Raw genomic sequence first — 24,827 nt, forward strand, 5'->3', positions numbered from 1 at the left:
TTTAATTGATTAAAAAACAGAATGATGGAACTCATATTTCAGGGAAATGACAGGCATATAAAAATTGCACAGGTGCACAGCCATCTTGAGTATTGAGAAAAGAAACTGTGACTAGTTTTTAATTTGAAATGCTGGGTATGACAAGACTTAAAACCTACCAATACTTTCTTCTTGATATCTTCTAGTATCCTATAGTTCCCAGGCTTATCTTTGCCACCTCCAGTGGGTAGGTTTTTCACAGGTTAAAAAACAGACATGAAAGGAGGAAGTTTTGTAATGAAAGCATGACTTGTCCAGAAGAATTGAATAGGAGGCTCCTAGTTATTTCTTAACAGTATTACATTCTCACCAATCTTAAAAAATAATTTATAAACCATTACCAAATGTACTGGTATTTGTTGAAGAGAAACAAAGTTTACAGTATATATCTATATATATGGATATATAGGGATATCTATATATAGATATAGATAACAAAACAAAATAAAACAAAACCTTGCTTCTGAAAAATAGAAAAACAGAGACCAAAGCTACATTGTTAGAAATCCATTTAATAACTGTTCATTTGCAAAACAGACAGAATGAGCACATGTTTCTTGTAGTAGCACAGGGGACATTCACAAGCTCTGAAGACTAAATCAGTATACTATTTTTTACAGAACTTTAAACACCAACTGGCTAATTGATCATGTCTGGAAGATGCAGGGCTTCAGAAGTAGCTAAGAAGGGGAGGCTAACTGCCAGGTATGGATGTGCCTACTGCCATAAATTCAGAGTACCATGCAGGAAATACCCCTTCATGGGAGCTCCCTCCGAAGTGGTCCAGAGACCAAGTGATGCCATTTGTCACACCAGTCTGACTGAAATTAAGTCTGTCTTGACCACAAAAGTGATGGAAAGCCTGAAGAGAAGGTTTATGGAATAAGGCAACATCTGAAGATGTGGTAGGCAAGCTGTTGTCAGTCATAGAGCAAGGAGATGATGACTATTCCTTTTCTTCCCCTCAGCTCCTTATCTTGTTTCTTGAAACAGAGTTTTGTCGCATGTAGGAAATCTACAAGCAGAAGATGAAAGGAAGCTGGCCAACTTCATTTTTGGTCTATTGAATAACTTTATGCAGTATAAAGGACGGCTTTGGCAGCTGTTAGACTTAAGAGTATCACATGCTATTTAGTAGATATGTAGTATTTAGTATGTAGTAAGCAGTCTATCCGGTGTTTTGTATCCTTATGCTCCTGCATCTTCAGTGTGAGAGATCAATCTGCTAACAGAAGTCAATGTACTTGATAGGAGCCTTTTGCTTTTACTGGCAAAGAAACTTTTTATCCATTGGTACACATATCTCTGCTCTCAGTATTTATAGATAATGTAACTTTAAAGAGTATTTGAGGAATTTTAGTACAGTTTGTATCTTCTTTTATAACATGCAAGTGAATTTCAGAAACTCAATTTCATTCTTTTAATTGGTCTTGATGACTTTCTCCGATACAGTAGTTCTGAAAAAATGGTCTCATTTCTAGAAATGTACACCGAGACTGTTTATCCAGTAGCACACATTGTTTAGATCTATCACTTCACTCTGTATGCACCTACAGTCAGATTTATGTATATATACAGCCAAACTGGAGCAAACATAGCCATTTTTTCCTTACAGATATGGCTAATGTGTGCATCAGGCAGTGCCAAAGAGACTTACAGCTGCTCCTCCAGCTGCTGAGAGCACGGTCATACATATCTGCAATGAACCATTATTTACACTTTGATCATCTTGGTCCAAAATTTGGAGTATCTTTCAAAAAGTAAACATCTTAAAATACCATTTGCAGCTTTTATGGGGCTATACAAAACCTTAATTTTGCACACCTGCAAAAGCCTTCCTTCTGCACAACCCTCCATCTGTAAAGAGCAAAGTCAATGGTACCAAACAAACCCCAAAACCCTGAAAAACTGTTTTCCGCCTTTTTATTTACCCTTATAAAGCTCTATCTTTTCTTTCTATATATTTATATTTATTATCCTTATAATATTTATCTTCCTGTTTATCCTAGTGACACTCAGGGAGATGGAGAGCTTGAGAGATGAAAGCCAGTGGTCAGAGAAGCAGTTATGGGTATAGCTGTACCGTGAAGTGTCTTCTGTTGCTAAATCAGGATCATAGTAATCTCCAAACTGGGTCCACCCTCAGGTGATTAACTATAGTATCTTCTCTCTCAAAGATCAGCCCATAGCAGGTATTTGAAAGGAAGGCACAGGAAACCTTACCATTAAAAAAAAAAAAAAAATTTAGTCTAATAGATATTTTCTCTAGCCTGTAGTTGGCTTTATGTCTAAAGCAGAACTTTGGAGATAAATACCTTACAATTTTTTTTTGTTAACAGATTAAATTTCTAACATTGCCCTTTTGAATAACCCCATAAGATATATGACATCTTATAAACACACAAGCTGCATTTCTCAAAAAGGACCATGCAGTGGTGATGAACTGTCTGCTGTGACTAGACAAGCCCTATGAAAAACACGCAAATTTCTTATGCCTTCATTTCTCTATGTAAACAAGCTGCTAGGCGCTATTAGCAGAGGAACTTGAGAATGTCTCTGCTTCCAAGGTGCTAGGCCATATTAAGTTTTCATTGTGATTTGATTTTAAAACATGTTAAGACCGATGTACCTTCTGTTTCTGCAGAACCATGGTGAGTCACCAGCTTTCTGAAAAATCACGGTACAGCTATACCCATAACTGCTTCTCTGACCACTGGCTTTCATCTCTCAACCTCTCCGTTCCCTGAGAGGCTCTTTGCTTTCTCACAAAGGCAAAGGTAATGGAGAAGCTAAATTAATAACTCTCACCCAGGCTTTGAATTACCACACATTAGTTAATTAATCCAAATACTAGTTAACATTTTCCCTGTTAATATTATATTGAAAAGTAAAGATTTCAACATTAAGCATATAAACCCCTATTTATTCTAACCCATTTCTGTGCTAATGAGAGCTAAACTAGCAAATGCAGATGATTCTCTTAAAGTATCAGGCAGTATAGCTGTCATTGCTTCAATTAGAGGTGTACTAGATGAATTATAAAGCTGTCTCCATTCACTTCTGAGAATCTTGCTTTCTGATGAACTACACAGTAGTCTGCACCCTATGCTTCCCAGAGTTTTGGCGCTGAGGTGGTTCTCCTAAACACCACCCCCTAAGCACTAACCCACATCCAGAGTCCATGCAGCAGAATACAGAAATGAACCACACTCACCTTCCAAGCAAAAGAGCATGTTAAAGAGGAGACTGAATACAAAATTCACCACTGATAGCATGTTACCTATCCATCCTCAAAAAACACAGGGGAAACATTCTTCCTTTTCAGTGTCTTCTACCCTCTTTCGCAGTGATGCTTGTTGACAATGAATTTCTGCAACGAATACAGATATGGTTGAACAAAATGCTATATCAACAGAAATTCATTCATATTGTTTAGCATTGGACTCAAAACCAGCTCTAAAAAATGGATTTCCACCTCCAGAAGCTTGGGATATTGGCATAAATCAATTTGGTTTTCATGAAGATTTGGAGAGCAATCTCTTTCAAATTGTTTATCCCAACAGAATTCACAGAAAGCATTGGGATCAGAGTTTGGATTTGGGTCTACTGCTAATATGAAGTCCTCTAATTTACTTGCTATTAACACAGCATAGCATTTAATATAATATTTTATTCAGCATGGGGAGGTGTGACTTTCTGAAGTTGCATGCAGTAACCTGACTGAATTCAATTAAATACCGACGAACATGCAGCCTTGTAGTCCAGATACTGCTGTATGATAAATAGCGCATGCAACACCATTTCAATTCAAACCAGTGCATAAACACACTCATGCATACAACACAGTAGTGAAGACACACTACACTATAACAGATTTAACAGTAAGCATACAAACATTTGAACATGTTGCAAAAGAATTTTACCTGATTTTTTTTTTAAACAAACAGCCTGAGGGCACAAAGGAACTGGCCATACAAGATTAAGACTTGCCCCTTTTTCTGACGGTGATGGTAGGTTGCAGATGAACTTAGGACCACTTGCCACCTGCAGTTAGCTCAGGAGTCTTGCTTGCTAGTCCTCCTGTTCCTCCACTATGTTGAAAATGAAATGTTTCCGTTCGTCTTGCTGCCCAAGAAAGTCATCTTGACTTCACATGTGTTACAACAGTTATCACTGGATAATTTATGATGCAACATGTGGATTTAGCTGGCTTTTATTTATCATGATGCGTAACTGCTGACCCTTGGATCGTGCATCCATTTATTTGATCAAGAATTCACATGACATTACATTTATTACAGAAAAGAATAAATGCAACTGATTAATACTACTCTCGTTCTCCTATTTATCCATCAGTGAAAGAATCTTGAGACTTCAAACGTACAACCATGAAGAGAAAAAAAAATATCTCTTGCAAATTGTACATAGCTATTAATTTTTCCTCAAATCAGATCCTGGAGTTGAAGTCACAGTTCTTCCTTTATCAGACTGGTCCATGAACACACACTAATGCATACGCTTTCCTAATGCATTAAGTAGAACAGCTGTGATTTTCAAAGCCTTTCAAAAAATCCAGACACCTCTTTCCCATTAACTTCTTACTTAAAATGGGTGTCTAATTCACAAGATGACAGGAAATCCCAGCCAAGTTTTTAAATAATTTCTATCATTCAGCCAACAATTTAAGTGTTCTTTAAAAGCATTACTTCATTTAATCACGGAGTGGTCTGTGACTGAGGCTAATAGTTTCTCCAAAACAATGCCCAAAAGTTTCAGCAGAGCCAGAGACTACACACCTCATCCTACTATGAACAAGCCATAAAAGTTTTTCTCTGCTAGGAACTGGGGCTGCTTATCTTACTTTGGTGTTTTTTTCCGCTAGCAGAGACATAAAGTGATATATGCAGTAAATGGAAGGAGAAAAGACACAAATTTAGGATTCCTAGTGACTGACTTCTTATGGTTGAGCTTTAATGTGGAGGGAAAGCAGGCAGTGATAGGGAAGTGGCACATTGCTTAGAAAAGGAGTGGTTTGTATGTGTCACGTTCAATGCGTGCCTATTGGCATCCAGGCTTCCACACTAAATCAAGTAACTTAGCTCATTTTTTCTCACTGCTTTTCAATCAGACTTAGTAAATACTGAATAATAGCAGAAGTCATATTAACCCAACAATAATTGCTTCTATGACTGGTTTTGCAAGGTTTTGGGAAAAATAGCACATAAAACAGGTGTCACACATGCAGTAGGATCAATTGTACAGTTGTGGGTCAGAAAGGGATTAGAACTGCCTATACAACTGTTTCTCCACTTATGGGAAAAGGCACAAAAAAGTTTACACAACCCCATACACAGGTTGTAGATCCAGGTTTCTTAGCTGCAGCACTCACAGATAACATTATTAGATCTACAGACCCAAGTCTCAGTCACACTTCATCACCAGCCATCAGGCTACAAAGACAATTTTTTGTTACTGGTGGCAGGCTGCAAAGAAATCGGCAATTGAAATACCTAAATATAAATGTATGAAATAGTAGACACAAATGTAACTTTCAGGTGCTTTTATTTTATTTGTTATCAAAAGGCAGCACAGACCATCTGGTGCCAGGTGTCTTCTTACGAAGGAATTGGTGCCTGTAATGTCAGAACATCAGCCTTATTAATTCAGCACTTACCTTGAGGCCTGTTTTATGTTTCTTAATGCACGTGAGCAAGTTAATCAGAAAATACGAATTTTAATAATTCCTCAACAATGTTCACCTAATAAAAATAAGCTTGTATGTGAAATGCTACATGACAGAGCATGTACTGAAAACATGGCAAGGGGATTTCTAGAGCCACATGAATTAGTGAAAAGTAGATTACAATGCTAGACCCTGATTCAAAAGTCACCTAAAAACTCCTACTTCCCCAAAAAAAGCCTTAGATAAGGAACCACAAGGTCAGAATGGTGAATCTTCATTGTTTTATAGCAAACAGAAAATTGAAAATGCAAAATAACAAGCAAAACAGGAATATATGGCTTCTTATTGCTCCAGGTGTGGTCAGCTAAAGATGAGCCAAGAAAATGCCCACCGTATAGTCAAATATGCTATAAATTCAACAGAAAAATATACATAGTTGTAAACTTGCTTCACAGTAGAAGCAAAGAATAATTTTTGTATTGAGGGAACTCTAAGATTAAATTGCTTTCTTTGTGCAGATCATATTGCTTTAGGTCAGCAAGTATGTTTAAATATTAATATCATAAATGTGCCTTTAAGCTAAATAACAATGAAAAGTGCAGCAGTATTCTAATGAAGACATATAGTTAAAAAGACTGTGCAGAAAAATAAAGCCAAAGACTGTGCAGAAAAATAAAGCCAAATCCAGTTCACTTTCAGGTACAGAATACAAAAACAACTGTCGCAACTGTTTCACAAGACAGCATCATTTAACTTCCGAGTGGTAAACACAAATGTGCCACTTGCACTGGAAATGGAAGTCTGCCTAGACATGAAAAAAAGTCACTGCTGCAAATACCCCAGAAATGTATACAATGAGTTTTAAAAAGTACGGTAGTCAAATTCTCAAATGCCTCCATAGTCTATATTGCCTGAAACCCCAAATTCTGTTGTTTACCTGTCCTTGTGCTTTTACACCCCTCATCAACACAGTATCTTGACAAATTAATGATTAACGCTTTGTGGGGACTTACAAAGTCCAATTCAAAGCTGCTGTATGGAAACGTAACTCAAGGCCAATGCATACAGACCGCAGGAGCAGCAGCCAAACCTAAATGCAAGTAATTTTTCTCATTTAATAAAATACTTAGCTGTCTATGGTATGACAAGAGGTTTATGACAGACTATCCGCAACTGTCAGACTCCTCAAACAGGTAGAATCCAAGCCCTGTACACAGTCATATCACTTTGTACATGTTCCTTTAGAAAGACTACACTATCTCATTGCCAGAATTTGAAAACACAGTTTCCAGTTACTAGGTGTCAGTGCTACAGTCCTCTGAAATCAATGAGCTCAGCTTTTCAAGTAAAAATGCCTGAAAAACACCATCTCCTGCAGTTCTCAGAAAATAGTTTCTTAGGAAAAAAATATTCATGAACACTTCTTAAGTTAGTGCTGTACTTATGTACTGCTTTTACAAAAATACCATGACAGACTTAAAATAACTGTAACAAGAACCTAATACAAATTTATTGTTTCTTACATGCACTCTGGAAAAAGTCAATTCTTTCATTTGTCTCTGGTACCACCATGGTAGCATTTTCATTTATGTCCTTTGCATGGCCAAAAGCCTGTAAATACATGGCTACAAACCAGCTCTCTTGATTAATTTTGACAAATGCATTGTAGTTAAATATATTCTAATTCTCAATGGCTTAAATGTCATGAAATTGGTACCTAGATAAGTGCCTTATTTGGCACTTCTGGCCAATATATCATATGCAATTTCTGGCATATCAAAAGACCACAAAGAAAACATCCTTAAAGCCCTGACAAAGCTATATTAATATCAAGTGAGAGATTTTCCTGTAAAAGAATTTTTTTTCATGGACTTGTGGTATCCAAAAGTTATTTATTACATGTTTTGCCATCTTACCATCCTTTACACAATTCAGAAGTTACTTTAAAAAACATACTTGTACAAAATCTTACCTTGCAATCTGTGTTCTAGTATTGAAGTCAAGAGATCTCATTGAGCGTAAGACTTCTATACACCCCAAGTACTGTAAGGAAAAAGAAAAAAAGAAAACAGTTGGAAAACATATTATAATTATTCTTGAGTACAGGGCTGGGAGGGATACGGGGCAGGGGGTGGTGGGGAGAAGGAGGGGGCAGCTAATCATTACAATGCATTGTACAATTCTTAATTTTATATTTGATTTCTCCTATGTGTCAGGTTGTGTTTTATTATTATGTTCTTGTATGTCAGGGGTCTCTTCCAGAAACATTTTATTTCATTTAAGTCTCAATTTTGACTCAAGGTATGCTTTCACATTTAATCTAATTTGCTGTAATACACCTAGTTCAAAATGCGCTGATGTGTTTTTTTTTTTTAAATTTTCCTTTAACTTAATTATTCAATTTTAGATATACAGCCAATCGAAGTAAAAAATAATATTAATGAAAAAGGAAGTGTGGTAAAGCAAATCTGTCTAGCGCTGGTTAGCAGGAAGATCTCATTTAAGACAGAGGGAATTAAACCTCTTTAAAACAAGAAAGATAAATTGTATCAGGAAAAGCTGAAAAAAGCACCAGCAATTAAAGAGCACTCTTTAATAAACCAGCTCAGGAAAAATGGGATTGTGTATTTTCATTAATGACACTAGTATAACTTTATCTAGGAAAATGGTAACAAAATATACCAATAACCCATGCTGGGTGATGGCTTCAACAGGGTTATCCAAGAAAGGAATGAGATGAAGGTTAGTTACTAGTAGTAAAAGACCAGAATTATTGACCTAGACTTTTGCCCTGCACACTAAGAAAAAGAGGGAGTACCATTATAAAAAAACGTTACAATATACCAGTATCTGCACAGCGACACACCCGACCTTTGAAAGTCAGGAGAAATAGGGATAGTCTTTACATACCAAGCTTGGCAATGTTATTCTAGTATTGGTTTTATATATCAGCTTTTATAACAATTTTATATCAGTGCTTTGATCTATTCACAGTGCAATACAACCTACTTGTGAATAAAACTGGTAAAAAAAAAACCATCAATGAGGTCACTGCTTTGTGTCTGTTTGGGAGTTTTATTTATACTGAAAAATGATCTCTTAAAGAATTGCCACATCAGTAATATAGAATTTCAGCAGTGCTTTTTCTATATAAACATGTGTTTAAAAGCTGAGGATGTATCTAGTTTTTTTCATGTCCATTATTATTTAATTTATTGCTATCAAATGTTAGGAAGTCATTACAACACTGACAACAATAAAGTAATTCCTATTCATTAAATTGCTCAAATTTGGATTATAATAGGCAACAGTTTCTGGGAAGGGTTGTTCCAAGATACATTTCCTAGAATTTCCTAGAAATATTTAGAGATCTCCTGCAATCTTATCTCATGATTTTTAAAAAGCTTGTAAAATCTTAGAAAATGTCATGTCATGAATATCCTGCTGTATGGAGCTCTTAAGATAAGGGTCACACTCTCAAGGTGCTTAGACTGTCATCACTCCTCTAGCAGTGCAAAAGTAGGTAACCCCGTTTCGCATTACAAATAGATTCCCTTTTTACATATACTTCTCCCTGAACACTTATAGTATCCAGAACAACGTTTTCATGCTCTCACACAGGAAGTTAACTATTATCTCTATTTTTAAGTATCTCAGGGAGTGATTTGATTTGCCTGCAGATGAAATTCATTAAATGGCAGTTGAGATAATCAGCTGAAGTCAGTTAACTTATGCCAATATACAGTAATGAAAGATGTTTTCCTGAACTGTTTTTATCTGTTTTTATTGCTCGGAGGTATCCCTGTGATTTTTTTGTTACTGAAATACTTAGTTTTAATTATTTCATGAACCTGTTAATTTAGACCACTCAATATTAAAACACTCTTGCATTACACTTGTTCCTTCACTTACCTGTATTTGCCACATGTCTTTTAAAGCAAAGTAATGGTACAAGATTGAAAACCAGATCCAACATTTTGGAAGCAAATTCTGGAAGGCAGTTTGACAAATACATGCAAGCGTGCAAATAAATACACAAACACACATGAAGACAAGTCACAGTCAAAATAAACACACAAATAAATAGACAAATACCCATAAACAGAAGGCGTGCATTTAGACTCCTTTGAGTCATACTGCCTGAACTGCATTAACAAAAGTAGAGACAAAACCAGACTGAAGGAAGATCAGATGGAAGAATTGCCCTATATTTGTTATATGTATAGCATGGAGACAGCTGAACACAACATAGTAAGGCTTACATTATCCCTGACTGATCAAGGCAAGATGGCAACTGATTTTCTGGGATAAAAGATGTGAACACTTAATCACCACGGCATGTTTTCAAGTAACAAAAGTACTATAAAAACTGACATTTAAAAGGTCCAAAGGCCAACTACAGGGACATATAACTCACCTACTGCTATGCTTCAATTATTCCCCAAGACCAACATTGCTCTCTAAAAATATCCATTTGATGTACATCCTGACAAGGATCCACAGAAAGAAGACATACAACCAAGATAGCAAGTAAATAAATTATTAATTTATTTGAACAAATAAATATCCTGATTAAAAAGAAATGCTACCTTTTGCTTTAGGCATTCCATAAAACATTCAAAATATAGTTATAAAATAGTCTACTTCTTTAAAAAGTCCTCTTCACCCAGCCCTTTATATATATTCTAACCAACGAGCTACTATGCACTGCTACTGTGATATTTATGAGCTCCCACTAGCATCCTCACTCATTTTTTAGGAAACAAATATACAGAGATGCAGCCCACCTTGAAGAAGCAAGGGCTGGGACTACTAGTTCCAAGATAATGCTTCACCTTCTGTCTGCTTTCTGACATTTGAATGAGTTTGCAGCTCACATACCTTCACTCAATTGTACTATGCCCCAAGGAGAAAGTCTTTCATATGAATGAACTCCTTTCCATTCAGAGGCTTTAGATTCATAAATAGTACTTTGCATACTAAACAGCACCTGCTAACAGTAGCAATCTAAAGTAAATCTAAAAGCAGAGTGCCACTTACTCCTGAGACCATATCTCTCTCCTTGCATTAGGTTCCAACATCTATATTATTTAAAAAATTTCCAGATAAACATTTGAGTAGGTTGTATATCTGAGGTTCATCCCATAGGTGAAGATCTTTTCTGTATTTCCAAAAGTACCTCTGTCTTCTCCGTGATTCAGTCAGAAAATACTTCTTTAACACCTAAAAATATTTACTGTGTGCTGCATTGAATTCTCCTAACATTTGTCAGAAACAGTTCGACACACAAACCCTGAGTGCTTTCATGTACTTAGAGCGGAAAGGCAAATGAAGGCAGTCACTGTCTGAAATACCTTTTGCTCCATAAACTGGTTTCCTAACAAGCTCTTCAAAGCCCCACGTTACTGGGAGAAATCTTGCATTCTCTGACTCAGAAGCTAGCAGTAACTAGAGAAAAAAAATTATTAAAACGTAGCAAGATGTAGCTCCACACAGCACTGCAGCAGCTCAGCCTAGGAGTGGCAAATGCTTGAATGCTTGAATGTCATATGCACTTCTAAAAGCAGATTAGTGCCTCCGTTGGATGTGTGTAGTATGAAGATTTGCCCGTCACCTAGTCTCACACAAAATGACTCCCAGTCTCTGAGTCTGAACTACTGAGCATCATAAGCTCACCAGTTAAAATAAACTGATTTCTAAACTGTGTAACCAGATGACCATTGGCTGGTTCACAACATTGTATCTGAAATCTGTAATAATGTTGCATAGCAGCTTGTAATAGCCTCGGGGCTCAAAAAACAGATTCAAAGTCTTGGGGTTCTGGGTGGTGTACATAGATCTAATTTTTGCAAATAGAAATGCCTGATACATACTATAAGATACCCTGTAATAAGCTGGTCAATTGCCAGCAAATTTCTCACCCACAGACTTAGGATGTGCTTTTATTTGGGAAGTATAGAATCCAGCAGCTTTTTACTTGCCACATCTGTTCCTCGTGTGTATTTCAAGTCATATGCCTATATTTTCATAATTGCTTTTCTCGGTAGGGGTGTGTGTTTGTTTCGATTTTTAGCCTTGTTTTTGTATGTTTGGGTTTTTTGGGTTTGTGGGGTTTTTTGTTTGGTTGGTTTTATTGTTTTGGTTTATTTTGTTTTTCCTTTTGCATTTTATTCTTGTTAGCCAAAGAGCTAGTCCAGAATTAAAGCATGCCATGAAAGTAAATGAAAAGTTAGTATGAATTGACTAGTGCTAGTTCATTCCAGCTGAGGACTCTCCTACTTAAGAAATTTTGTTTCAAGTTCAGATTATATTCTTTTGCAACATGCAGTCATGCATCAATATGACAGTTCCTTCTAATTTCAGATATCATTATTAACAGGTTTGTGAAATGAGCTCTGATAGTTCTCCAACGTTCCACGATATTTGCAACTCACTTTGAAGCTTGCCATCTACTCTTAATCATATTAAGATTCAAGACCAGATGCACCCTAACAAGCAGGGCATAACACAAAACTAGTAACATCCAGGACTTGATTTCAAGTTAGTAAATGTATCCACATGTAACTGTGGAGCCACTTAGGATTTTTAATATCATACTGATGCATGAAAAAGAGAGAAAAAAAACACAAAAGAAACCCGTCATAGCCAGAAACCACAGGACCGATAACTGCAAATAGCTTAGAGAATTAGCTTTTCTCTTAGCTAAAGTAACAGGAAATGGTATACCTGAATCCTTTTCCTATTGTATTAGATTAATTTCCCAGATTAACTGAATTTACAGTTTACTTACAACTTAAAATTTGCAATACTCACTCTCTGAACCACTGAACTGAAAAAATAATACAAAAATTACAAAACCTACAAAAACAAGGACCACAATCCATCATCAGGTGTTGCCTTTAATAAGAGAAACTAATACAAGAAAAATAAAGTGCCACAATATTTCCTTTTCAGGAAACTGTTTTAACTGGATAATTATTGCCTTGAATACCACAACAAATTAACTCAGCAAGACAAAAAGAGAAGACAGAAGATATCACAACATATGTAAAATATTTGATTAAACTACATTGTATCCTCAAGCAGTAAACTTATTAATTTTATGGACACAGTGGAGTCTTAGAAGCATTATAAGGGAATGAAAACACCAAACTATTAGGTTGAGAGAAAGTCCAAGAAAAATAAATTTTTTCTTCAAGCACATCTGGCAATAAAAAAAATCCTCGACAATCCATAAAATAACCCCGACTGGCTTTTGCCATACTGCTGAGTACTTCACAATATTCATCCAGTAACAGAGGCAGTAAGAAGCCATTGAGAAAAAGCTACCTGAAGAAATGCAGTAACAGTGCAGTCCTTGCTATTTTTTTTTTTTTTTGAGATAAAATGGATACAAAGTTATATCTGCAATTTGAAATACATAGTTATCCTTCCAGTTACTCACAGCAAACTGTCTTACCCTATGGTATAGCACTTCCACAGCAGACTGTTAAGATACCAGCATATGGCAGGAGGATCTTTCCTTCCAAGTCTTCAGAAGGAAAAGCATGTGTTTGGCATTTTTAGACAAATATTCTATCCTTACTTTGCAGCCTATACAAGTAGCATATAAAGCCTCCACACCCTTTGAATTTAACATAGTGTGCACACCTCTGTACCAGACTATCTCTTCAGATGTGTGTGCAAGGCAGAGAAGGTCTGGATGCACAGCTCTGCATCCACGTAGTTGTGGGAATCACCTTTTTAATATGAAACAGTGGTTCCTCATCCTTATCACAACAAATGGCCAAGACACAGAAAACTGATCTTCATACTTTCTTCTTCATTTAGATTCACCCATTAGCAAAGCAAAATGAAAAGGAGAGAAAGGGAAAAAAAGAAGCAGAGTGTTTCAAGAGAAATGAGGATGCATTGCACATTACCCACAACAAGCTTCTTCAGGGGCTATCCTCTGAAGCACAATTACCTTTAACTGTAATAATCTGCTAACACTGATATTTACAACACTCACTTAAATCTGTATAAAATTTTGTTTACAAGAGTAATGATATAAAATATGACATGCCTGAAAAGCATAAATCCTCTCACTACGATATGAGCTGATGTCAGGAACAGTTCTGAAGACAGAGTACTGTGGGAAGCTCCTAAAGCTGAATTTACACTTTAAATCTCTTAAATATCAAGGTGCAGCATTTATACTGAAAAAGAGTATATATAAAGGAACATTGCACATATGATGCTAGAAGCTTAGTGAATCTTTCTGGGCTCAATTGTCAGCTAGCCCACTGTATCATCAAAAACTAAGCCTTTTCTGAAGATCTGCACTCTAATGTCAAATACAGTTTTCACTCTTTTTCTAACCTTAAAAGCTGACTAGGGATAAGATGTCAGATGGCATTTGCCAAACCTTGGGCAAACCTTTTCCTGGTTGGTGGAGAACCACTGTATGTTGTTCTTCCATCAGCCTGGAAAATATCCCACCCAAACTCTGGCATCACATAAGTCTGCAGGACATCCTGTCATTGCAGGTGTTGCTGGTAATGCAAAGTGTTCATCTGGCAGAAGAGGCAGCCTTTGGCAAATACTGGCTACTATTGACTGAGAGATAGCAGTGTGGTGGGAAGAAGACTTGTATGCATGCAATGGTTCAGATTTATGTCTGTGTACCCAGATATTTTAACAGAAGAAAAGAACGGAAGATTAGTTCTGTGACATTTCTAATACAAGGTGAGCTACAACTGTAAGGTTAAATGTAATCTTCTAATGTAAGGTTAGTTAGAAAAAAACATGGGCAGAAGCAAGACTTCAGAGAGAAATAAATTTGTATGAGCAGTAGTTGCAGTGCTTAAGTCAACTGCTAGAGATTTCAGTTTCTTTGAGATATAAATATTTGCCTTTAAATGCTCTGCTTAGCCATCACGTAACATGATACTGAGATCTAACATAACATGAGTCTTATTCACCCAACCATGCTATAGTCTCCTTCCCTTCTTTCATTCTGACAAAATGCATCTTCAGGACTACCTGAAGATGCAGATCTCTGAGGGTAACTAATGAATGTGCTCTACAGCACACACTGAGGCACTTGCTCAGTATCTCTGTCCATGCTTCTCTAGTAACTGCAGAACTGCTCAGTGAAAAAACAATCCTGCATGAAAGAAACACTGGCAGCCTAGTTCTGAATGAGGAAAAGGTCCTTTATTCAGACATTGTCAGAATCTAAGACCAAGAATGTGTCATAAACTTATGCCACCATGAAAAACAGAAAGGCACCCTTCTATGCTTTTATACTTTTGCAGTTGGTAATTTTTTTATCAGTAAGTAATTATGTACATATTTACATAGAGCTTTTAAGTGAATCAGTATTCCCCCAGAAGTTTTTTTCTAATTAAAGAGTGCATGTGCCATTCCAGACAGAAAGTAACAATGGATTGAATGAAAATGGAACAGAAAACCTAAAACCAGGTCTTCAGAGTTCAACTATAAATAATCATTGACCTTTCACCCATCATCACAAATTGCTCTACAAGACAAGCAAAGCAAGAGAGCTTCTGAACTAGTACAGATGATGATGGATAGGATTGTCAGTTGCATTTCTCTTGGAAAAGGGTGGTTTACTTCCTCAAGAATGGGTGAAAGGAGAACACAGCTCTCCAAAGAATACCTCCAGTTCTGGACAACTTCTAGCTTTTTCCCATTTCCTCATGTATGACAACTGGCTTCTGTAGTATTAACATGTTTTGTATGTCTCTATATATGCAGATTTTAACAATCCTTAACTGGTGAGTGTAAGTCTACTCTCAACAAACTGCCTTCTCCTGCACGAACATAAAGATCAGATGTACACAACTGTAATACTACAGGAATTTAGGAGGAAAACGAATGTATTTGTGTATGACATTAGTACCTCCCAGAAATTACTTCTAACATTTATGTACTTTGATTTGTTAATTAACACATTCAATGCTATTTTGGCAGTTGATATGTTTACAATGTGTTGCATCTCTATTTTATTCTTTGAACTGAATGCTTGGATATTCAATAATATGAATACTGCTAATATTACACTATTAAACTATTTCAGTAAAAGGTAGACTTCATAGGCTCTTGACTTAACAATTATCATAGTAGAGTTACAAAATCTTTTCACAGGAGACTATAGGGAACTAAGGCTTTCTCTGTATATCTGTGCCTTGATATATTTTGATTCACTGTGCCAAACAGGAATAATGTTTATCATCCAAATTACAAAATAATACAAAGAAAGGTCATGTTTCAAAATTTGCACTGCATGACTGTGAGTCACTGCATGTTTGCTAGACATCTAGCTTTAATCGTGTAAATCTTTCTACAGTGAATTTCCTTAAGATTTTCACAAACACTTTCAGTTGTAAGTAAAGTAAGATTGAGTTCCAGAGGGATTCTGGAATCAAATATAAAACAAAATTCCTAGCATTACCTAATACTGAAAGGCTGTGAAATTTTTTCACCTGAACAAATTAATCCTAAATCTAATCCACTGCCAGTAGAAAAAGCAACTTCTAAACAACAATATTGCTCTATTACATATGCCTTTCTTACACTGAGTTGCTTAAATGCTAACAAAACAAATTGCATCTATGTATGCTTACTTTTATTTTATACATACTATGTATATGCATGGATGAACCATGAAGTCCTATATATTGACTTCAAGCATGCACAAATATGTAGTGCCAATGTTATTAAGAATGATTATGAAAAATCCTTGAGTCTAAAATAACACTAATTGTTATTACTTCTGATATGCAGTATATGCATATTCATTAACTATTTTAAAGTTTTGTGGACAGCTGTATATATCTATTAATAAGCTGAGATATATAATTATATATAAAAATATATCAGGATTTGCCACCACTCTGAAAAAGTTGGACATAGGTTATTCCTTTTTCTCTCACAGAGATCAGAAAACTTGTGAAGTTCTTCTTCATTAGGTAGGAATTTGTATAAACAAAAAGGCCTTAGAGAAGATATGAACTTCTGTTGAATGCCTCCAGATGTTGTTATTGAGGCACAGAGTGAGCATAGCATTTGCAAAAGGAAAATATACTTATGTGCCACCAATATTACAACAGAAGGAAAAACAATACTAAGCAATACTTTCCATGTCCATTAACATATCTGAAGTATGATAAAAATTTAACATGACTACATATGAGAAGTTGGCAAAAGGAGGTATCTGGAGAAAAGCTGTGTTATCAGTTCTACCTTGTGAAACATCTCTCATTTAACTTCTACTCTTACTGTCTATCATTGAGCAACTTGAATTGCAATTCACTAAAACTAACCTAAAAAATAGATTCATAAACCTTGTTCACTTCAAGCTACCAACATAAATCAGACTAAGTCTTTAACATGAACACATCTTGTATCTCACTGTATCCAGGGCATTTTCCACAACTCTGTTCCTGCAAAACATCCATTATAAACAATTTTTTTGTTTTTTTACAAAACATTTTTAGAAGATTTTAGGAAATCTTCTATCCTCCCTGTTGGCTGTGGCATGCACTGTGTGCTGGGTGATCTTCTTCAACAACCGTGATGAGTGCATCACAGAGACCATGATTTGCTGACCTGGGCAAAGCTGTCTTTCTTTCCCTCCAAAATTTCTGTTCTAGTTTCTGTCAAAAATATGCTCAATTTGCAAACTAAATTATTTTTTTTCTTATTTGCCTATTCTGCCTATCCAGCTGGAAATCTTTTACAGTAGCAGACTTTCACTATAGGAACTCTACAGAGCAGTTGGGTGTGGTAGCAAGAGCACTGTCCTTAGGTGTTGTGTATGTTTCACCCTTGTCAATAATTTCCTGGACACCTTCAAGCAAATTATTTAAAACCTCTATCTTTTCATATCCTCTTCAGTAAAATCAAATGGATTCATATTTTGCATTAAATAGTAGTTTGCACTAAATCTTGTAAACAAACCTCACTTTGTAGACTAGGAGTATCTATTAATCAGCTTTTCATAGCAGTATTATCAGCGTTATTATCAGTCCTACAGTAGACTGAGCCAGACTCCACTGCCTTCTTAATGCTGCTGAAGTGCTGCAAAAGAAAGAGGTTTAATGCATCAGCCAGTGCAGCTTGATTTCATACCAAGTCCTTTTAAATCTCTTAATTATGAAGCTTTTTATCATGCCTGGGTGTTGTTAAGGATTACAGTCATCTAGGAACAGAACCATACTAGAAACTGCCTTCACGGTTTCTGTCTCTACCCAAGAAAAGGCTTTGGGTAGATTCAAGGCATTTGGCTGACACATTTTGAACTGTTTATTTTGGTGTTTGCAGTGCAGTTTCACAATTCTTTCCTTTCAAGAAGCTGCACAGTTTATTCACTTGGCCATTCTGCTTAGACTTTAGAAAAAACGAAGTAAAAATGAGTGACGCTGTAGCATCTGCACTCAACGTGTGGTAACAACACATGGCCCCTATATTTAGTGGCAAAGGTAGTGTTTCTGAAACAATCTACTTTCTTGGAAAGTTTAAAATACTTTCAAAATGCCCTATGGTTAATTAAAGCTGCTTCCCCATATGGAAAGGGACAATTCTGTTTCAGGTAATTACTTCATCAGAAGTATGCAGTGTCAAATGTCAGTCAGGATCACAATGTCCAATGAGATATGCACTTCTTTGCATAATTCCTACACTAGTAAGAGCCAAAAATGGGAATCAAGACATGTTAATACAACAACATGTCTAGAAAGATGGAAATGCTGCTGAGCAAGACAGTATCGTGAGATAAAATACATCTCTTATTGTCTGTCCTTTCTGTTTAGGTATTTGACCATTTTACGTCTCCCAGGATTTGTTCAAAGATAACAAAAAGACAAAAATCCCTGTATCAGAAGACACACTGTGATAGTGCTATGTGAAAAAGACCTAGACATCTTTTATTATTTACCTCAAGTGATTTAATTTTCATGCTCCTATACCCTATTTTCACCTTTTATCTTCTTGCTTGCCTAATCTAAAAGGGATTCTTTCAGTCTTTAAACTTTTAGCTCTGACTGGGATCATCAACATTTTGAGATGGAAATCTTTCCTGGCCCTATGAAAACTTATTTGAAAAACTCTAGGAGAATATATCCCTTATTAAATAAACATTCTAGGTTACCATTGGGAACGTTAATCAATTGCACCCAATCCCCCTCTGAAAACACACAATGACTGGAAGTGGGGTTTCAATTGAATTCATTATTCTTACCACAACTCACACAGATGGGTTCTGCTTCAGACCTGCCTGGTGTAGCCAAAGGTAGAGCTATGTCACATTTTACCATAAATGCATGCAATCAAATGAAATGTGAACATTCCATGACTAGGTAGAACTGCGGAGAAGCGATACTAAAGCCCTCTGGCTCTACAACTAGGGAATTTGTTTCATTCTTATGACAGTAATCATCCTGAAAGTGTCAATAGCTGGGAAAGTTGGTTGACTATGGAACTATCCCAGGGCAGATCTGCATTTTTGTTCCCCATTGCAAAGAAGAAAATTTAATATTGATCCTTTCTGCATTCACTTCAACTTTCTACCATGAAATGAAGATGAGATGCAGCACAACTACAGCTAGTGTGTAAGAGGAGATAAGGTTCCTCAGTAAGTTATGTGGCTAGGGGACAGAAGATTGCTCTGTCACTGAGACCAAGGAGTACCTTGCTTCCAGCATTAGAGTAAGGCATGGGTTTCCCCTGAAGATTTCAGTTCTTTCCTATGTTTTCTTTATGTTTGCAGTGGCAGATATTTACATTGAGTGCACAGTATTCTTACTGTAATCATTATTTGAAGACAAGTAGAGAAACCAACAATCCAATTTCCTTGGGAAAACAGAGAAAGAATTCTGGCTAAAGGCAGTTTTACCTCCTAAACCAAGCAGCTAAATTAATTAGTGGATTTAAAAATTGTAAATTGCTAACACAACTGTATAATTTTTATTTTAAATAAATACAGTTCTGACTTTAATTATTCAAATCAGTATTAACAGTGTCCAAATTGTGTCATGAAATAACCCTGGGTGTAGAAATTATGCCAAAGTTTCTGAGGAATTTTGCAAACAGTCCAAATGTATTGCAGAACAGACATTCACGTTGAGAGTTGAATCCTTCGGCACATAAATCATTACAGGCTTTGCTTTCTATGAAAGGTGTGCAAATGTACAGTAATAGTATTTGATTCATGTAATTAGAATAACAGTACAATTAAAGAGTCAATTCTATGATTTCTGCTCATAGGACCTGATTTAACTTCCATGAGAAATGCTTTTTTTTCATATCAGTGGGCTGCACAATAGACCCTCGGTGTTTCAGATCCAAGGAGCTCAAAAAATAGGTTTTCATCAGAGCAACAGGCATCAATTCCATTCTTTTCTAGCCCACATGACAGTGAAAGTAAATGCAAAGGACTGACTGCAAAGGAATATGGCATGTTAGGAAGGATCAATTGCTAAAACCAGTACCATCTTTGTCACTTCTCTCTCGCCTAACCTGTATGCATGCAGCTTTAAAATCCACAGTGACAAGCCCTGACTGACAGTGTTTGGGTACCTGGGTTGAAGATAGTAGACTCTGAACTAATGGATCCGTATTCAGTCCTATGATCAGCATATGGCTAACACAACCCACTCTTAACCATGTAAACCTCATTACAAAGAGGATGGTTTGCATCTGTGTTCCTTATTAGTAGAACCACACACACAAAATCCTACTGAGTATGTTTTCACTCAGGCTATTCCAAACTATCAGTGATTAACCATTAACAATACTGCAACTTCAAAGAAAAACCTTGTACACATTTTTCTGTAACAAAGGGAGAGGAATTTAACATCAACCAAAAATAAAGCCTTACAGGTATTGTTAATTTTTTTTTTCTTTAAACAAGTATATTTTAAATTTTCTTTTATGTCTAAAGCAATAAGAAGGGAGAAAGAAACCCTCCTTTTTTTTTTTTTCTTAGAGGCTACACTAGATAGCTTCCAAACAAGTGAGCGTAGAGTTCCAGCACAAAGCCATAAAGCATTGGCATCTTGTCCTACTTTAAACCAGCAACAAATTGGTTCTGGTTAGAACAGAAAGAAAAAAAAAATTATAAACATTCTTCTAAAGAGCCCTGAAGTCTTCTAGGGGATGGCTGCGTATGTTGCAGTTTCCACCATGTTAGTTCCATTTCAGACTTCAATTCACAGTCTGGGTTAGCCCCTAAAGAGAAAAGTAATTTTGTAAATTCTCTGTCTACTTGCAGAGATCTGATAAAATCACAGCTGCACTGCATATATGCTGAAAGCAATACTACAGTACAGAATAAAAGGATGCAGTAAGAGCAATTCAGTACCTCCTTAAGCACATACTTAACTTCCAGTATATAGAAATAGCCTCAATTATTTCAATGACTATGTGCCCATAAATAGCATCTTGCAGAATGGTAGCAGAACAGAAGCTTTCACTTGGTGATGTGTTTGAAAACCTTCACAAAAGATGTCTATTTTCCTGATCAAATATAAATAGCTGTTATCCACTCCCACTATTAAAGAAATTGTTAGTTAGGATTATACTCTTTAGATTGTTTGCCATAATAATTTAATACACAGTTCACGTTTACCACTATCCTACAACCATTTTTAAGCATCAGAATTATATTGTCCATTTAAAAAACGGGTAGTATGTGAAAACATGGAGACAGCAGTAAAGTTACAGATTTGCCATACATTGCACAGAGGGAGTTTGTGTCTCTTACTTCAGAAAATTCCAACATGAGTTAACAAACTGTTTGTTGGTTTTATATTCACCCTATCAATTTACCCTTTCCCATAGATAATTTTCAAATTTGAATGGGGATTAATGAGAAAATAGTAACCCAATGCATATTTACATATAAAATGATAGAAGTTTTCTGGTTAATATGAAATCTGATTTTTGTCTCATTTAACTAATGGCATATGGAATTTTCTGAAAGGCATATGGTACTAATTAAACATGGCATGAGTCCCACAGATAGTTAAAATAGTCATGAGGTATCTGAGGAATGTTTCCCTTCAGTGTACCTTATCTATGTATTGATTTGGCAGTCTGAATGCATAAAAAGCCCTAACAATATTTAATGATGTGGGAACTGCACTTCTGTTCTTATCTATATGACTGCTGCAGTTGCTAAGGAAAACTCTAAGATAGTTAATGAACAGTCAAATTATGAACTAAACAGGGACAGTTTATTTTCATTCATTAACCATTTGTTTTGAGATTTATTTTTAAGCTTTGTTTTTACATTCAAAGCACTGTTTCATGATTGAATGTCAGGCAGCACAAAGTTACAGGTATCACCCTGTTTTTCAATAGAAACAACATTTACAAACACCTAAAAATGCAAGTTGTATGGTACTAATGATTTCTTTCAAAAATTCTAATATATATAATGTGTACAAATACACTTTCATATACTTGACACCAGCTGCACTGATTAAAATGTTTGTTCTACTATCAGTATTAGATATGGGTTAATTATTAACTCTAAGTTAAGTCCACTTCTGTACTAATTTTCATTCTCATTTCAATTCAAGGATATCAGCATCTTCTATCATATAGAAGGTAGACCACTGACAAAATTAAGAAAGTGAATACTGTGTTTGTTTTGCTTCATAACGATCACTTCAAGTAAAACAAACTGCAGCAGCAAATTCTCAGTCATCGTCTATTTACAATATAACTAAGCAAAATGAAAAATAAAATAGTTGAATTCCCTGAGCTAGTGGAGAAATGGTAAATGACCCTTCATTAATCAGAGCATTTCTATGCAAAAGGACAAGTTCTTAACACCACTGTATCTAGCATCAGTGGGTTATTTTATCCAGACACTTCTCAAACAGTAACAGAGCAGAAGTTTGTGCTCTGAATGGTAGTACTGACTCTTTTGTAGATCCTGTACACAGTAGCAAAAAAGACAGTACAGTTTCAATAGTGTTCTGAATGGTCCAACTTACTCAGTCTACCATTATGTGCAAAACCTACCATCACCACTAACAAAGAAATGAAAGCTGCTTCCTAGCTACTGCTCTGTTACATATGCACTCTACTTTTGTAAAAAGAGATGAACCAGTGAGAGTTAAGCAGCAAGGGTGTCACTCACTTTTAAAGTATCCTGACACAAAGTCACACTGTGACTTCTATATGCAAAATAAGATGACGTTAAAAAAATAGACCTGTAATTTTATTAATAGTTTGCTACAAAACAGTTCAAATTACAAAAGCCATGGGGCAAAAAAAAAAAAACCAAACAAAACAGGGTGACTGAAGAACAATTTCTGGGCAACAATGTTGTTTTTACATTTTCTGCACACTGCTGGAAGATGTAAACAGAATATTATCTGACTACAAATACATTGCACATTCTCTTCTCTCAAAGGCTCTAATTTAACAGTTCATTTCAAAATACTTTCAAAGCATATGGGTATATGACCCTGTAAATTTAGGATTCTGTGCTCTTAACATGCTGTATCAATGAAATGAGAAGAGCAATAAGGTGGCTGAATTCCCATTATGTAAAGCAAGCTGCATTTTCCTGCTCTATCCACAGCAGTATTTCTATTTGTGGAATATGATAAGAATTGTGCTCTGTGTCTTTCTGCTCTAAGATTTCAAATATAATCCCATTTTTAAAACACACATGTCCTTAGAGTTATTTTCAAACTGAAATATCATGCAAAATTAACAGTTCTTCACACATCAAGGAGTCTTTCTTTCCTCCTCTATATTGCACCAGACATATTGAAAGCCTGTGTATCCAAGATATATACACTATGCTACATAACACTGAAAACCTAAATTCAGCAAAAGGGAAAAAACCCAAACAATATAAAAAGTAAGAAAAACAGCTTTTAGCTTGGGAACAGAATTTTTACCCAGCTGTAGAACATTACCTGAGAAAGACCCTATCTGCAGGTTTGCTCTAATTTAACAAATTAACACAGCTTCCCAGCTCTGCCTTGCTCCATTTACATACCATGCATTAAGCAACAAAAAGAAAAGGAATATACAAATAGAGATCCTGTCAGCCTATCTGCCCTGTCATCAAAACCAGAAAATTTTTCATTGATAAAAACACAGAATGGAAGAAATCAGACCAACCTTCACAATGTACGTCACACCAGGTCCCAGGATCTTCTCACTCGAGTGCAGCCATCCTCGAGAGGATTTATTGACGGAGCTGCTACTTTGATTCCAGTCTTCACCTCCCGGGTGCATTTCCTCTGACCGTGTTTTTTTCCCCATACTCATCTTGCTCATGTCCTGCTGAGAACACGAAGTGGCAGAGACAAGATTACATGTGTTGTCTGAAGCCCCTGCTGCTGAGCTAGAAGCACTTGAGCTTCCCTGCAACTTGGAGGCAGCAAGCTCCTTTACTGCAGAGGAGAGGTTTTTGATACCCAAAAGGTTGCCTGTGTTAGAGAGTTTCAAGTGGGACACTTTATGGATGAGGGTACATAGAGTGGTGGGTCCATCTTCCTGGTCCTTGCGGAGAACCTCTGGCGAGACCAGGTATGAAGATGCTGTTGAAGTCGTAGCAACTGCTGAGACCTTGCTGTTCATGGACAAATTGTGAATAAGATCATCAACTGATGTCACTGAATCATTCCTGAAGCGGTTATACTTGGTACGTTGAAGCATGCCCTTCTATCTGGTTTCCTGCATATGTTCTGGCAAATCTGATGCCAACGCAGGAGATGCCCGTGCTAACATAGATAGCAATTCATAATGACATCGACATATAACCCGAGTTTGGGATGAAAAAAAAAAAAGAAGACTACAAGGAAGAACAGAAAAATATTTTTTAAAGAAATTTGTTATGGTTCCCCGTTAAGGTTGGGTGAAGTAACAGTTTTCTGTGACAGAGATCCCAGTCCTGCTTAGAGCTGCCAACTCGCTCACAGCAGAAGCATGACTCACACAAATGAGAAGGACCCTTTTCAACAAAAGGCTCAGTGAACACTGCAAATCACTTCCTGTAGCAAAAAAAAAAAAAAAAAAAAAAAAAAATCCACCCACTTACAGCACACTAGCACCAATCAATTCTCAAATT

The 24,827-nt window shown here is 36.2% G+C and overlaps 1 protein-coding gene across 1 annotated transcript in view; it reads right to left on the minus strand.

The window, feature by feature from the left end:
- The window catches only part of SHC3 (SHC adaptor protein 3), a 53,435-nt gene extending 29,020 nt beyond the window's left edge, over window positions 1-24,415 (minus strand). Inside the window, exons 1-2 of the mRNA XM_054397679.1 lie at window positions 23,876-24,415; window positions 7,695-7,765 (exon numbers count right to left, since the gene is read on the minus strand). Coding sequence (XP_054253654.1) covers window positions 7,695-7,765; window positions 23,876-24,415 — 611 coding nt within the window. The remainder of the gene's footprint in view (window positions 1-7,694; window positions 7,766-23,875) is intronic.
- Between the last annotated feature and the right edge of the window lie 412 nt (window positions 24,416-24,827).

This window comes from Indicator indicator, chromosome Z (genome assembly GCF_027791375.1).
Source record: "Indicator indicator isolate 239-I01 chromosome Z, UM_Iind_1.1, whole genome shotgun sequence".
In the NCBI taxonomy this organism is placed as follows: Eukaryota; Metazoa; Chordata; class Aves; order Piciformes; family Indicatoridae; genus Indicator; species Indicator indicator.